The sequence below is a fragment of the Danio rerio genome, chromosome 2, assembly GCF_052040795.2.
Source record: "Danio rerio strain M-AB ecotype USA chromosome 2, GRCz13ab, whole genome shotgun sequence".
NCBI lineage: Eukaryota > Metazoa > Chordata > Actinopteri > Cypriniformes > Danionidae > Danio > Danio rerio.
Window position 1 is genome coordinate 25,838,555 of NC_141022.1, and position 15,287 is coordinate 25,853,841.

Below are 15,287 nucleotides of genomic sequence, written 5' to 3' on the forward strand. Positions count from 1 at the left end.
GTTTTTTATTAGCATGACATCTTCTGTTGTTCTTGAATGTGGCAGGTTTTATGCAGCTTGTGTCGTTCTGGGCTTGCAGTTTTTACATGAGCATAAGATTGTATACAGGTAAGAGGCTCTATTTTCTAGAAAACAAGGCACAAAGGTGTTGGGTTTATTATTGCAGGTTTCATATAATCTAGATTATAACGTTAGATTGTAATAAATTAAGTTTAAAACTAATTCATTATCAGATTAGTTACTTTTTGAAATACTATATTAGCATAGTATAGACCTGTAAATAATTCATAATTCATAGTTTTCTCTTTCCTTCCTAAAATCCTCTTATCGTGTCATGATTTAGTTTTTATTATTTGCAATAAACACAGGCCATATAAATATGATGTGAATTCAATTGTGATCCATACTTTAATTTTACACCTAAAATAATCAAGTTACATCTGAAGCAATCCAAAAATGTAATCCAAATTTAATTTGAATACATTATCTAAAATGATAGGGATGCACGATATATCGGCGGCCATGTTGTTATCGGCCGATAAATGCTATTTTTAAGATTATCGATATTGATCCGATGTCTAAATTAGGCCGATATCTTTATCCGTACGTAATTGTACAGATCTGTACAGATCTGTCTGCCGCACACACGTGGACGGAACATGTTTAGACTTGTTCAGTGCACTATAACGGAGCTCTCCTCACATTATTTATTCCTTCAAAGTCCGTCCTTTCTTCATGTGGTATTGCTGTGCATTAATAACTCAGTAAGTAACCATGTTCCTCATCATTGTAGATATGTTTGATTGAGTGTCAATATGTATTTTACTTCAAATCGCCTCGGAAAAAAATATTACATGTGTAAACCTTTCCTGCTCTGTCTCTTTGTTGTGTTAGAGATATCAGGGGAGATTCACTTTTTACTTCAGGGGCGAATAATATTAGATTCAGGGTTCTCTCTTCTCTTTTAGTTTCAGCCGGTGAATGAAAGAGGACACATTTAACTTACCCAATCACCAAAGTGGGAACATCACTGAAATCACGAAAAAACGCTCCTCTTTTCTGTCCCTCCCTCTTCGCTTCACACACACACCAAACTCGGGATGTTTGTAATCTAATATGATTATTTGTTTTTTATTTGCTCTGTGTTTGTCATAAAGTCATCTGAACTCAAAGCTCAGGTTTGTATCAAAATCGGCTCTCTCGCAGCAGTTTATCATAAACATTTCATCGATAATTTTCCCCGTGATTGACAGCAAGAATGAACACAGAAGCATTGCCTGATTGACATGCACTGCACTACATGTATTCAAAAGAATCTAAAATGCTAAATAGGATGAATTTATGTAGAATTTTTTTAAATAATACATTCTGTATCTAGCTTTTCACTTGTACAGTTTTCCGGTGGCGCTGCACTGCTGGCGACACGGGCACTTGTTGCTGCTGACGTTTTTTTGTGAAATTACTTTTGAACTTGCTGGTATACTTAATTATTTAAACTTTGTGGCGGTACACTGGTACTTTAGTAGTTTCGGGTGCAATATCAGTATGACGACTTTCGTAGAACTCTTTATTGGCCTGCTAATAATCGGGCACCTGTTTTCTGCCGGCTACACGCACATAACAACGAATAGCGACCTGATCATGGTATACACAAGAGAGGACTTGCTTCAGCTTCGGTCAGCCGACTTTGGTGCACCACCTAACCTTCCCGACTGTTTGAGAAACAGGGTGACGGCGAGTACATGTCGTCGGAAAAGAGGTCACAGAGGCGGCGTCCGGCGGCGTTTTCGCCGACGTGGAAACAGACCCCCGTTACCTGCAATTATTCTAAGTAACGTCAGATCATTGCAACAGAAGATGGATGAACTGCGCATCAAAGCTAGAGCCTGCTTTGAGTATCGAGAGGCGGGTCTCCTGGCACTGACTGAAACATGGCTTCGTCCGGAGATTCCGAGTTCACTGGTAGAGGTACAAGGCTTTTCTCTAATTCGAGCCGATAGATCTGCCGCCTCAGGAAAAAGCAGAGGAGGTGGAATCTGCGTTTATGTGAATGAGCGTTGGTGCAGTCACATAACAATTAAATCTGCAGTATGTAATCCGGATATTGAGCTCTTATGCTTGAGTTTGAGACCTTTCTACCTCCCAAGAGAATTCGGGAATATATTAATCTGTGTGGCTTATGTTCCACCTTCCGCTAAGGCAGCTATAGCCGCCAGTGCTATAAGAGACTGTATTCAAGACCAACTTGAACGTACACCAGGAGCGCCGGTGTTTATTCTTGGTGATTTTAATCATTGTAAATTGGAGACTGTTCTTTCTGGATATGATCAATATGTTAAAGACAATACAAGAGACAAAAATGTTTTAGACAAATGCTATGGGAACATCAAAGAGGCATACACGTCCAGGGTAAGACCTCCCCTTTCAAACTCTGATCACAATACTGTGTTTTTAATTCCTACGTATAAGACTCTTTTAAAGAAAAATAAACCCGTGGTGAAGACTGTGAATGTTTGGTCAGAGGACAGCGTTGAAGCCTTGAAAGGCTGTTTTCTCTGTACTGACTGGGAAGTTTTTCATAGCGAAGATATTAATGAAACTGCCACGGTAATAACAGATTATATTAATTTCTGCACTGAGAATGTGATACCAAAAAAGGAGATAGTCATCTATGCCAACAATAAACCATATATCACAAAGGACATTAAAGATTGTATTAAGAGGAAGAAGTTGGCCTTTCATAATCATGATCATCAAGGATTAAGAGTTACTCAGAAGGAGTTAAATGGATTATTAAGAGACGCTAGGATAAAACATAAACAATGCCTGGAGAATAGACTAGACATGTCTAATTCTAAACAACTGTGGGACTCTATGAAATCTATGTCCAATATGCAGTCTTTTACTCCCTCTATTTCTATTTTTGATGACTCACAGAAAGTGAATGAGTTGAATGACTTTTTCTTAAGATTTGAGAATTGTGAATACACCCCAGTCAACAGTTCGGAGGTAATGTCTCCTAGAGGTGTTACTTATGATAGGCCACTGATTGATCCTAGGCAGATAAATTTTTATTTTAAACATATTGGCTCAAATAAATCTGCAGGTCCAGATGGAATTTTGCCATACACTGTTAAATGCTGTGCTGATGAACTGACTCCAGTTTGGGTTCCCATATTTCAAAAATCCTTAGACTCTGGTATTGTTCCTAGTTTGTGGAAAAAATCATTAATTGTTCCTGTTCCTAAGTTGGCGAGGCCCTCTGAGTACAATGATTTTAGACCGGTGGCATTAACATCTGTTATCATGAAATGTTTTGAGAAATGTGTGGTGTCCATTGTAAAATCAGAAGTTGCTAGTAATTTAGATCCTCTACAGTTTGCCTATAGGTATGGCAGAGGTACTGAAGATGCAGTTAATAGTATTTCGCACTTGATTCTTAAGCACTTAGACAATCCTAAAGCTTATGCTCGACTGCTTTTTATTGATTTTAGTTCCGCTTTTAATACGATCCAACCACATTTATTAATTGAAAAGATGGAACAGCTGAATATAAACCCATTCATATGCAAATGGTATTTCTCATTTTTAACAAACAGAACTCAGGTTGTCAAGGTTAAAAACATCTGTTCAGAGGAAAAGAACAGTAGTACTGGGGTTCCACAAGGCTGTGTCAGTTCACCTATTCTTTTTACACTTTTTACAAATGAATGTATAAGTAAGCATTCACAGAATTTTATTTTTAAATACTCTGATGACACAGCCATTTTAAGTTTACTTTATGAGAAGGATGATATTGGGGTTATATATCAGTCAGAAATTAGTCAGTTCATTGATTGGTGTGATAGAAATAAGCTAAAAATAAATACTAAGAAAACAGAAGAGATGGTATTTGACCCAAAGTGCATAGGTGACCATCGTCAAGTGGTTGTACATGATGATCCTATTACTCAGTCAGAAACCTATAAGTACTTGGGCATTCATATCGACAGTTCTTTCACATGGAAAACACACATTGATTGGGTTTGTTCTCGTTTACACCAGAGATTGTATTTTTTACGGAGGTTGCGTCTTTTTGGAGTCAACAAGAAGCTCATGATGCTGTTTTATAAAGCAGTTCTTGAAAGCATTGTCAGGTATGGCATTACAGTGTGGTTTGGCAACCTTTCTGTTCAGTGTAAATCTAAACTGATGCATCTCTTAAAGACAGCATGGAAAATTGTCGGGCACAATGAAAATTTTAATCCTCAAGTTTTATATGAGAACTGTGTCCTCAATCAGGTGGATAGGATTGTAAAGGATCCAACTCATTTTTTGTTTCCCCAGTACGAACTGCTTCCCTCTGGTAGAAGATATAGAGTCCCAAAGTGTAGGTTAAACCGTTACAAGAAATCCTTTGTACCTGTGTCAGTGGGTTTACTTAATAAGAGTATATCTTAATTGGCACCATAAATTTTGTAATTGTTGTATTTTATACTGTTTTTTATTGCTTGTTTTAGTGAGTGTCTGCAGCAATATGGCGATGCCCAAAACAAATCTCCTGTCAAGGACAATAAAGTTTTACTACTACTACTACTACTACAGTGGCTCTGAACTGTCAAAACACCTCTAAAAAAGGCTTTTTCGGACATTACATATTTGTTCATCACATGTACATCACTGTAACAAGTTTTATTCAAGAACATTTTAGCTGGTTTCAGTCCTTAGCTCACTTATTCATCTTATTCACAATATATTTAACTTGCTTGTTGAATAAATCCCATTTAGTTCTTTATTAATTTTATGCAACAGTCAAGTTACATGTTAATTTGCTATGAAGAAAATGAAATAATAAATTTTTTGCATGCTGATTTATGTGAAATCGTGAATATAGATCTATATAATCACTTTGCAATTTTGAAATGATTGCTTTTTTGCTTTGAGTATAGACTATTCAGTTCATGAGAGCAATTCAATCTTTTATGAAGTTTGCTGTATAAAAATATACCATTTTGATATATTTAGAATTATCTCCCTTTATATATCGGCTATCGGCCCTAAAGTCTGAAGAATTATCGGTTATCTGTATCGGCCAAAAAATCCATATCGGTGCATCCCTATAAAATAAGTAGTCTAAGTCACATTATTGACTACCATTGTCATCATGTAATTTGGACTACAATTTGCAAATAATCCAGCTTTTGTTGTATTTGGCCATAGAAGTTATAAAATTGTGTTTTTTACATCACATTTTCAAATTTCCTGCAGAAAGTACAGTGTTTTCTCTAAATTTTTTTCCAGCTGTGGCAGCAGGCCTTTTACACACATCTACCAACTACCTATGCTGTTATTTCAATGACTAATGTCGTGTCCGCAGTATTACAAGTCGACATCGCATTTATGTAATACGAGCATGCAAATCTTTTTGCTTGCGCACCAATTTCCTTTGTTCGTGTACAAAACTTCTTGCACACCTTCAAATATACGCTGCTCAAGTGCAGATCTTCTTGTGCGCCCTAAAATATACAATGCTAAAGTTTGATTTAGTGCGTTTGTGTAACAAGTATGTCTCCAACATTTATTAGATTTGCTTTATAAGTAAAGTCAAATGGCTATAAACTCCAGCAAGATAGAGTCATTGGATGCAGAGCCATAGATCTTTATCTATAAAGTATAATTATGGAAACTGTGTTCATCTGAACTAATAGCTACGTCGTGTTTGCTGGCCTCACGCATCACGCACCTGTCAGTCAGACAGTCAGCATGTCACCTCAAAGGGTTAAACGAATAACGCACAGCACTACTATGATTACAGTTTAATAAACTTTGGTGCGATTATAACCTGCTATTAAAAAAACAACGACTGAACGTTTTGAATGAGAAGTTGTAATGTAGCTGTGGCGGGATAAATTTTGATGTGGTGCCCCATCATTGAAGAATTAATGAAGCGGAAACCATGAAGTATGTATAATGGACCACAAAACATTGAACAGAAATAGAAGAAATGCAATAGATAACCTTGTTTATAGTATTGCAATTTTACTGTAACCCCAAATGCATTGTATTGTCTGATTTTTAGTGATTTCTAAAACTAATATTCTAAATATCAAGCCTAAAAACGTTAGTTTAAATTAGTAGCAGGTTTGTTTTGCTATAAAGATAGTTTAATCTCTCTAATTCGCAAATTCAATCTCGCATGTTGTACTTGGATAATGTCAATAGCATCTTTTTGAGACTCGCAACACGTCAATTAAAAAAAAAAACACTTTTATTCTAGAAAATATGATGACCATTCAAAATATGACACAAATGTTTGATGTTTTTCCTTAAATTGACTTGATAAATGTGTTCTTCAGGGATCTGAAGTTGGATAACTTACTGCTTGACACTGAGGGATTTGTCAAGATTGCTGACTTCGGTCTTTGCAAAGAAGGTAAGGCTCTGTTTGCTGTTGGGTTAAGCTCTGTGTAAGCAGCAGACTCAAATGTTTCTCTGTTTCTGTGTTAGGAATGGGTTATCGGGACAGAACCAGCACTTTTTGCGGCACTCCAGAGTTTCTGGCACCTGAGGTGTTAACTGAAACATCCTATACACGAGCTGTGGACTGGTGGGGCCTCGGCGTACTCATTTTTGAGATGCTTGTCGGAGAGGTCAGAGCTCAGATATTTGACTCTTTCATTTCTCTTAGAATTTCTACCCTGATGCATTAAGTTTGGTGTTGGTGTGTTTATTTTTAAAACAAAATGTTCACTATTGCCTTATTTCTGTATTGAAAAACAGTAAATCCTGAAAAAGTGTGAAATATAAGATCTTTTAAATCTATTTTAATATGCTTTTTTTTTCATTTAATGCATATGTTTTGTAGCCATTTTGCAAGACTTAAGTAGATTCATGTTTCCGTAGTCTCCATTTCCTGGTGATGATGAAGAAGAGGTGTTTGACAGCATTGTGAATGACGAGGTTCGCTACCCACGAGTCCTCTCAACAGAAGCCATCTCCATCATGAGAAGGGTTGGTACCAAGAGCAATTTTACTAGGGGGCATTTACCAAGCTTGGACACTTTTAAAAAAGAATAAAGTGCAGTAGTGCCACTCACTCTTTTATACATTATTTAATAAAATAAGAAAGTTTTGTTAACCAGCAATAAGGAGAATCACAATATTACAAACTCAACATAAAAAAATACAATAAAAAGAGAAAGTTTACCCAAAAAAAACAATTGTCGCTCACTGTTGACCTGTTTGGGATTCTTTTTTCTGTTGAACACAAAAGAAGATATTTTGAAAAAACTTTTTTTGTATTTGTTTTTTCTATGTCAGTGGTTACCAATTAGTTTTTTCAATGTCAGTGGTTACCAGTTTTCAACATTTTTTAAAATGTATTTTTTTGTGTTTGACAAAAAAAAAAAAAAAAAAAGAAACAAGTCAGGGGTGAGTAAATGATGACCAAATGTTCTTTTTTGGGGTGAACTGTCGCTTTAAAAGCTTTGAGGTAAAGAACTACAATCCCAAGAAACATTGTGAATGACACAATCAAAATAAAAACAACAGCGAATTACACAAGTATTTTTAAATAAAAATTAAAGATGTTGGTTGTCTGAAAAAATCAGCTGTTTCATTCGGAGTGCTTTGATCCACTGAAACATAGTCTGATTACATTATTAAAAATAAATGATCAGGTTACATTATTGAATTTACACCATGCAGTTTAGAACCAGTAACAGACTACAGAAGGAACAAATATTACGTAGAAGTCGTATTTGTCAGAAAAATTGTGGCTACTAATAGTGCTAAAAACAAAACAAAACAAAACACAAATTCTACAGTATAGGGGAATAACCAACCTACTTTACACATGACGTCACACGGGTTCAACCCCGCATACCGGTTGCAAAAGCAAACATGTTGTGTTGTGTGGTAGGATGCCAAATCGAACGTCCAAAAATAGAAAACTTCAATTTTACCGTACACCACACTGCTTTCAGTGCCAACAGCAAACATCTTTGGCTTCAACCTTTAGAGAAGCTAAATGGAGTGAGGACCTAATAAAAATGGCTGGACTCTGCAGTTCTCATGTTATATCAGGAAAGTTCACGCTATGCTGAATCATACACATTACTCTTTTTTGATTGCAGCAATGATTTCAGCAAAAACAGTTAAATATGGTGAATTAAACTGCGGACACTAAACACTTAGAATGAAATGTCACATACCCTGCCGTACAGGTGTAGTTCACTGTCAGAATGCAGTAGTTTTGCTTGTTGATGATTACTCAGGCTTTGTACAGTTCCGTCTTCTTTCCTTTTCCTTGGCTAGGCAGAACCTCGGTTTTTAGCACTACATAATGTTGAATCTGGTGATCATGGAACATTATTTCTTGCACATGACCACACAGAACAACATTATTGGCATCCAAAGACTTGTAACTTCTAACCTTTAACTTCTCTTTTGTCAAATCTCTTAGAGTTTTAATGAGGTAGTTGTATATTTGGGGCTGGATGCTTGGCCATTTCGTCTTATCCAATATCATTTGGGAGGGTGCTATCGCAAATGGACCTGTCAGACGAATGCCGCTCACTTTAACATTCATTTTGCCAAATAGTTTGTGACCCAGTGATAAGCACAGTTGTTGTAATACGCTGGAAGCATTATGTAAATATTGTATATAACATGTAATCAATTTAACATATCTCTAATGCAACAACAAACTCTGTACCGCATCGGATGTCAATCCCTTGCTTTAAATACTACCAGCCCTATTTTTTTTCTGCAACCTCGATGCACGCACATCCTGAATGTTTACAAACTGGTAATTTGTCTATATTGTAATATTTTGTAGTATTTGTGATATTATAATTAGGCCTGTCACAATAATCAATATTTCGACTTATCACACAACACATGGACATGACATCAATCTTTTTAGTGATGTATTTATCAATAATATATATTATACACTTTATCTGATTGCGCAACATCGCTCTATCTATTTTGGATGTGTAAGTGTCAGTATGGTTAAAAAACACCAGAGTATTTACTATAGTGACTATAGTGTATTTTCATGTGTGTGTCTGACGACTGAAAATAGATCTGGTTGCAGATAGCGCAGCCTCGGTTACTTTTTACCTTTTTTGTTACCATTTATTATTATTTATTTAGGAAATGCGTTTTCACATTCTGATTCCAATGCCTTAATATTAGACCGTTAAAATGACCATAATTAAATGACATATTCTTAAGAATGAAATATTATGTATTATTTGGAAGAGTGTGATGACATTGTGATGATATTATATTGTTATTCCTGCATTTTATTATGATGAGTGGCATAAAAGGGCTTTAAAATGTCAATACTTTGTTTAACGCAATTAATTCTGGTAATATATCGTAGAACAAAAAATAGTTATCGTTACAGGCCTACTAATAATGCTAAAATATGTGACGTTCTAGAAAACACAGTAATAATTTACATTTTGGCACATTGTGAATAAGTTCAAATAAAATATAAATAAAAAATGTAAACTTTTTGGTTGCTACCTGCTTGTTAAGACGTGAAATATCGGTGACGTATGGAATACTGTTTCTGGGTCCAAGCTGCTACTCATTTAAATAGAGATATTATTTGTTTATGGCCACTTTTTAGTCATATCACAGTTTAAAGTTAATTTTATATCAAATCTTAGTGTACTCAACAGTCTCTGAACTTGCTGCATCACAAATACCAAAATTTCAACAATTTATAAAAAATGAATCACTTTCTGGTCAACTGATATTAGGCATGGATATATATATATATATATATATATATATATATATATATATATATATATATATATATATATATGATCATAATTTTCAAAAGTATTATATCACTTTGTAAAGATTTATTGTTACCATTTGATGAGTCTCCCCATACAGTTTGATAGAGTGGACCCGGAAGCCGCTTCGCGTCACACTTAACAAGCGGATACTGCAAAAATTGTGACAAATTGTGCAAAATGATTAACCAATATGCAGAAATGAGTTCAACAAAAGCCTGGCTGATGAACTATCTCAGAGCTTACAAAAGATCTGCCTTTTAAAGTTTATATATATATATATATATATATGTATATATATGTATGTATGTATGTATCTATATATATATATATATATATATATATATATATATATATATATATATATATATATATATATATATACATACAGGGTTAGTACAGTCATGGAAAACCTAGAAAAAAATTGGAATGTAATTTTGACATGGCATTTTCCAGGAAAATAAACCCACAAAAGTTTGGAAAAGTTATTGAAATTGTTTAATGAATATTTTTATATTTGAATATGCAGTGCATCCGGAAAGTATTCATAGCTCTTCAGTTTTTCCACATTTTTTAATGTTACAGCCTTATTCCAAAATGTATTAAATTAATTTATTTCCTCAAAATTCTACACGCAATACCCTATAATGACAATGTGGAAAAAGTTTTTTTGAAATCGTTGCAAATTTATTAAAAATAAAAAAGCTGGAAAAATCACATGTACAGAAGTATTCGCAGCCTTTGCCATGAAGCTCTAAATTGAGCTCAGATACATTCTGTTTCCACTGATCATTCTTGAGATGTTTCAGCAGCTTAATTGGAGTTCACCTGTGGTAAATTCAGTTGATTGGACATGATTTGAAAAGGCATACACCTCTCTGTATAAGGTCCCAGGGTTGACAGTGCATGTCAAAGCACAAACCAAGCATGAAGACAAAGGAATTGTCTGTAGACTTCCGAGACAGGATTTTCTTGAGGCACAAGGCTGGGGAAGGTTACAGAAAAATTTCAGCTGCTCTCAAAGTTCCAATGAGCACAGTGGCCTCCATCAATAACCCGATGGTCACTCTGTCTGAGCTCCAGCGTTCTTCTGTGAAGAGAGGAGAAAATGTGGAGAAGGACAACCATCTGTGCAGCAATCTTCAGTGGCTTCACAACAACTCTGTGAATGTCCTTGAGTGGCCCAGCCAGAGCCCAGACCTAAATCCTATTGAACATCTCTGGAGAGATCTGAAAATGGCTGTACACTGTTGCTTCCCATCGAGAGCTTGAGAGGTACTGCAAAGAAGAATGGGCAAAAATTCCCTAAGACAGGTGTGCCAAGTTAGTGTATCATATTCAAAAACACTTGAGGCTGTAACTGCTCAATTAGGGTTGTAACAATATACCGGTATGACGGTTTACCACGATTTGAACGTGCACGATTATCATACCATGAACAATTGCATATCAACGGTTTTAACCCTTAAAGACCGAGACAGCCGCCCGCGGCTAAAAATAAGTATTGCTCTTAAATGTTTAATAACTTTTGATCCGCTGATCCGATTCATACAATTCAAAGATTGGCATAAAGAAGAGCTTTCCAGTGCTGTATCACATAACATTCGCGGACTTTCAGAGGCTCCGGAATCAGTGCGGTTACGTCATCAACATTTGACAACGCTGATTTGACAAAGAAACGCTCGTCACTGTGTCTCCGGACAAATCAGACATGATACATTGATGCATTGTCCCTCCTCCATGCCCAGATTGGTTCAAACTCGCTATATCACAACCAATAAGCATAGGTTTCGCTTTTGTTTGTGGACCAAAAACGAGCTTTTTGAACAACACAGAATGAGAGATAGGCATACATTTATGCGCGGCTAAATAAAACGCAAAAAAAAAAGTTTTGCATGAAATAATTCTCATACTAAGTACTTTTGCATGCACAGCAGCACAGAAACATGACAAAACAGTGACACAGCAAAGACGAACTGCTGCTCTTGCTGTTTTCAAAAGACGCAAATGAAGATGCAGCTGTTTGTCTGCATTGCATACAACCACATCCAAATCCATGCTGGCACATAGAACCTAAGGATGTTCCATATTGAATCTAGTTTCGTTATGTAACTATTTATAGTATAGTAAATATTTATATCTATTTTTTACTGAGGATTTGCACCATGTTTATTTGGACTTTATTTGGACTTTGACACATTATTTTATTATTTTCTTATTTTTATTTGTTCATTGTAAGTGGTGTTGTTTATAGTAACTAAAAATATATTATTTGGAAAAAGTCAAATTTGCTTCACTGTTCTATTATTTTGAAACATTTGTAACATACCGTATACCGCGAAACCGTCAAACCGTGGTATTGTTTTAGACGATTATCATACCGTGAAAAACTCATACCGTTACAACCCTATGCTCAATACTTTGTTGATGCACCTTAGCAGCAAAAGCTGAGAATACCTCTGTACATGTGATTTTTCAGGTTTTTTATTTTTAATTAATTTGCAACAATTTCAAAAAATCTTTTTTCACATTGCCATTATGGGGAATTGTGTGTAGAATTGATAAAATAAATCAATTGAATCCATTTTGTAGTAAGGCTGTAACATAAAGAAATGTGGAAAAACTGAAGCGCTATGAAGACTTTCTGGATGCACTGTGCATTTTGGCTACTAATTTTTAGACTGTTATCATAAGTTTTTTAGATTAGCTTCAGAAAATATACATTTGAAGAAGACAATAAGTGCTGTAAGGTTTGTGTCTTATATATTTGATATTTTATATTGTTTGCAGTTGTTAAGAAGGAATCCAGAGAGACGGCTTGGAGCTGCTGAACGAGATGCAGAAGATGTGAAGAAACATCTGTTCTTCAGAGTAAGTTCAGAAGAAACATCTGGCTGCATCTTTTCAGTTATTCCAATCTTTTTCCGCCTCTCACTCTCTGAATAAAACATCATTCCTACTTTGTCTTCCAGGATATTGACTGGGACGGATTATTAGCAAAGAAAGTAAAGCCACCATTTGTACCCACGATTCAATGCTCCAGTGACGTTAGTAACTTTGATGATGAATTTACCTCAGAGGCTCCAGTGCTGACGCCACCCAGAGAACCGCGGCCATTAAACCAGCACGAGCAGGACCTGTTCACTGACTTTGACTACATCGCAGACTGGTGTTAGCCATATGCTTGGCATCCCCTTCCTCTCCACAAACACACACACTTGCAGAAAATGTGAATCAGACCTTTTGCAGATCTCCCTATTTCGCTGTCAGTGTTATTTTAGATCCCCTTTTTAGTTTTAACATGAAGAAACTTTTATTTTTTTATAAGTGTTGCCTGTATTTTCGGGTTCAATTAATTAACCCATTTTATCAGAAATGATTGGAGCTAAGCACTATGGAGGACGAAACCTGCAAAACTTAAATGAATAAATATACAAATATTTAAATAAATGAGTAAACAAATCCATAAATTCCTGCATTAAATAAATACATATGCAAATAAATCAATAAATGCATATAAAAGTCCACAAATTCCTACTTAAGTAAATATATAAATAGTTAATAGTGTGTGCAGGTAAATATTTAAACGAATTACTTAAATGTTGGGGGAGTAAGAAAATGTTTGAGTTCTTGAACGTAGTTGCGAATTTACGTTCCTCAGCTCAACATGCTAATGAGAGGCTGTCTGTCAATCATCAAAAGGCGGTCAAAAAAAAAAATTAATGCAAATTTTCTTTAACGATTAGCCAATTATGGCATAAAGACCGCCTTCTGATGATTGACAGGCAGCCTCTCATTAGCATGTTGACCTGGGGAAAAGTAAATACACAACCACGTTCAAGAAATCAAGAAACGTTTGAAAGGGAGGGCATTGTCTTCTTCCTCCAACATTCGTGTACTTTGTTATTATTGACCTGCATGCATTATTAATGATTTCATTATGCAGGAATTTGAGGAATTTTATATACACTTAATTATTTGCATATTTATTTTTAATTATGCATGAATTTATTTAAATATATTTACTCATTTGTTTATATATTTGCATATTTAATTGTTTGTTTTTGCAGGTTTCGCCCTTCATAAAGCACTGACTGAACACGAAAATAACCATCAGTTGTTCAGTGTAGTTTTGAGCATGTGAATTATGACTCATTGACGCCCCCTAGTGTTGTGGAAGTCACTAGGGTCACATTAAAGGGATAGTTCACCCTAAATATACTCTAACCTTTGAGTTTCTTTCTTGTGTTGAATACAAAAGAAAGATATTTTGAAGTAAGCCGAAAGCTAGTCATACTTTCATAGTAGGAAAAACAAATTCTATGGAACTCATTGGTTATTACTGGTTTTCAGCCTTATTCAAAATATGATCTTTTGTGTTTAAACAAAACTCTTAACAGGTTTGTGACAAATGAAGGGTCAGAAAATGATGGCAGAACTTAGTTCTTTGTGAACTATCCCTTTTAACACAGTCACACTGGGGATGATGAGCCTTGATTTAGATGTTTTTTGTGTGTGTTAGAAGCATTTACAGTGTGACTGGTTTGAAAAAAAGTCTCTCAAATGTCTGTGTTCCTTATTTTAAAGCCATAGGCTGAGATCATGGTATCTGATACTTTGTATCTCATCCACTGAATGTACAGTTTGCCACCATTACCAAAACATCTAGCCATTTTCTACATAATGCAATCCATACTCTTCCCTACAGTGAATTTTAATCTACAAAGAACTCTGTGCTCTGAAACATGAAATGTCTTTAATTCAGTAAATTATTTCTTTTTTTATTTGCTTTTTAACCAGACTTAAGCTGTCAATGGAATTATGCTGCCTTTTAAAAGTTCATGCTCAGTGTGTTTTTGAAAGAGTTTTTCTTTTAAGGACTGAAGAACAAATAGCTGATAACAATTCAGCTTTGCCATCTAAGGACAGGGTTCAAATAATGCATTTCAATATTGCCAGTATAAATTTAACAAATTTTATTAAAGTTCTTTAAATATGACTTTTAAAGGGCTGTTTAAAATGGCCGACCTTCAAAACATCATCATCATGAAATTTTAATGTAAATAATAAGTGTAAGTGAAATGTTAAGTCAGGAGGGACTTTTAGGGCACTACATATGCTGGGGGTGTGAATCACAAAGGTGATCGATTTTAAATATTGGTGATTTAAAAAAAGTCCTTGAATTTGGTGTCCATGAAAGAGCAAGTTAATGTCCTTTTATTATTAATAATAACAAATGCAGCCTTTGTGCATGGGGAAACTCTCAAAAACAAAAATCATACTGAGCAGAATTTTCAAATGGTAGCGTGTGACAGGCAATAACATTACCTCAGTTGTTAAAGAGAAAGTTCACCCAAAAATAAAACATTTACTCATGTACATTGGTTCCAAACCTACCAAAACTGGTATCTACTGACATCCATAGTAGGAAAAAAGACTATAGATGCCAATGGCCAAGAGAAGAAACTCAAGCACAATTGAAAGTGAGTA

The 15,287-nt window shown here is 35.2% G+C and overlaps 3 protein-coding genes and 1 long non-coding RNA gene across 9 annotated transcripts in view; 2 read left to right on the forward strand and 2 right to left on the reverse strand.

Moving 5' to 3' along the window:
- tox (thymocyte selection-associated high mobility group box) overlaps window positions 1-12,039 on the forward strand; it is a 606,421-nt gene extending 594,382 nt beyond the window's left edge. For both annotated transcript variants that reach the window (XR_015477897.1, XR_015477898.1), the window contains exons 7-8: window positions 11,170-11,252; window positions 11,431-12,039. The gene's annotated coding sequence lies outside the window, so the exon portion shown is untranslated. The remainder of the gene's footprint in view (window positions 1-11,169; window positions 11,253-11,430) is intronic.
- The window catches only part of pkn2a (protein kinase N2a), a 62,175-nt gene extending 47,530 nt beyond the window's left edge, over window positions 1-14,645 (forward strand). The window contains exons 17-23 of one of the 5 annotated variants that reach the window (XR_015478436.1): window positions 46-108; window positions 6,336-6,412; window positions 6,487-6,629; window positions 6,883-6,990; window positions 12,588-12,668; window positions 12,770-13,457; window positions 13,583-14,645. Coding sequence is in view for 1 of the 5 variants with exons in the window: in XM_087240751.1 (XP_087096877.1) it covers window positions 46-108; window positions 6,336-6,412; window positions 6,487-6,629; window positions 6,883-6,990; window positions 12,588-12,668; window positions 12,770-12,973 (676 nt within the window). In the remaining 4 variants the exon portion in view is untranslated. Of the gene's footprint in view, window positions 1-45; window positions 267-499; window positions 1,394-4,584; window positions 6,413-6,486; window positions 6,630-6,882; window positions 6,991-12,587; window positions 12,669-12,769 lie in introns of all 5 variants that reach the window. The other 4 variants (XR_015478435.1, XR_015478434.1, XR_015478437.1 and 1 more) reach the window with 4 other exon arrangements.
- Window positions 1-15,287, reverse strand: part of LOC148679736 (uncharacterized) — an 807,653-nt gene that overhangs the window by 389,994 nt on the left and 402,372 nt on the right. The gene's annotated exons all lie outside the window — the stretch shown is intronic.
- znf644a (zinc finger protein 644a) overlaps window positions 1-15,287 on the reverse strand; it is a 398,550-nt gene that overhangs the window by 334,487 nt on the left and 48,776 nt on the right. The window lies entirely within an intron of this gene.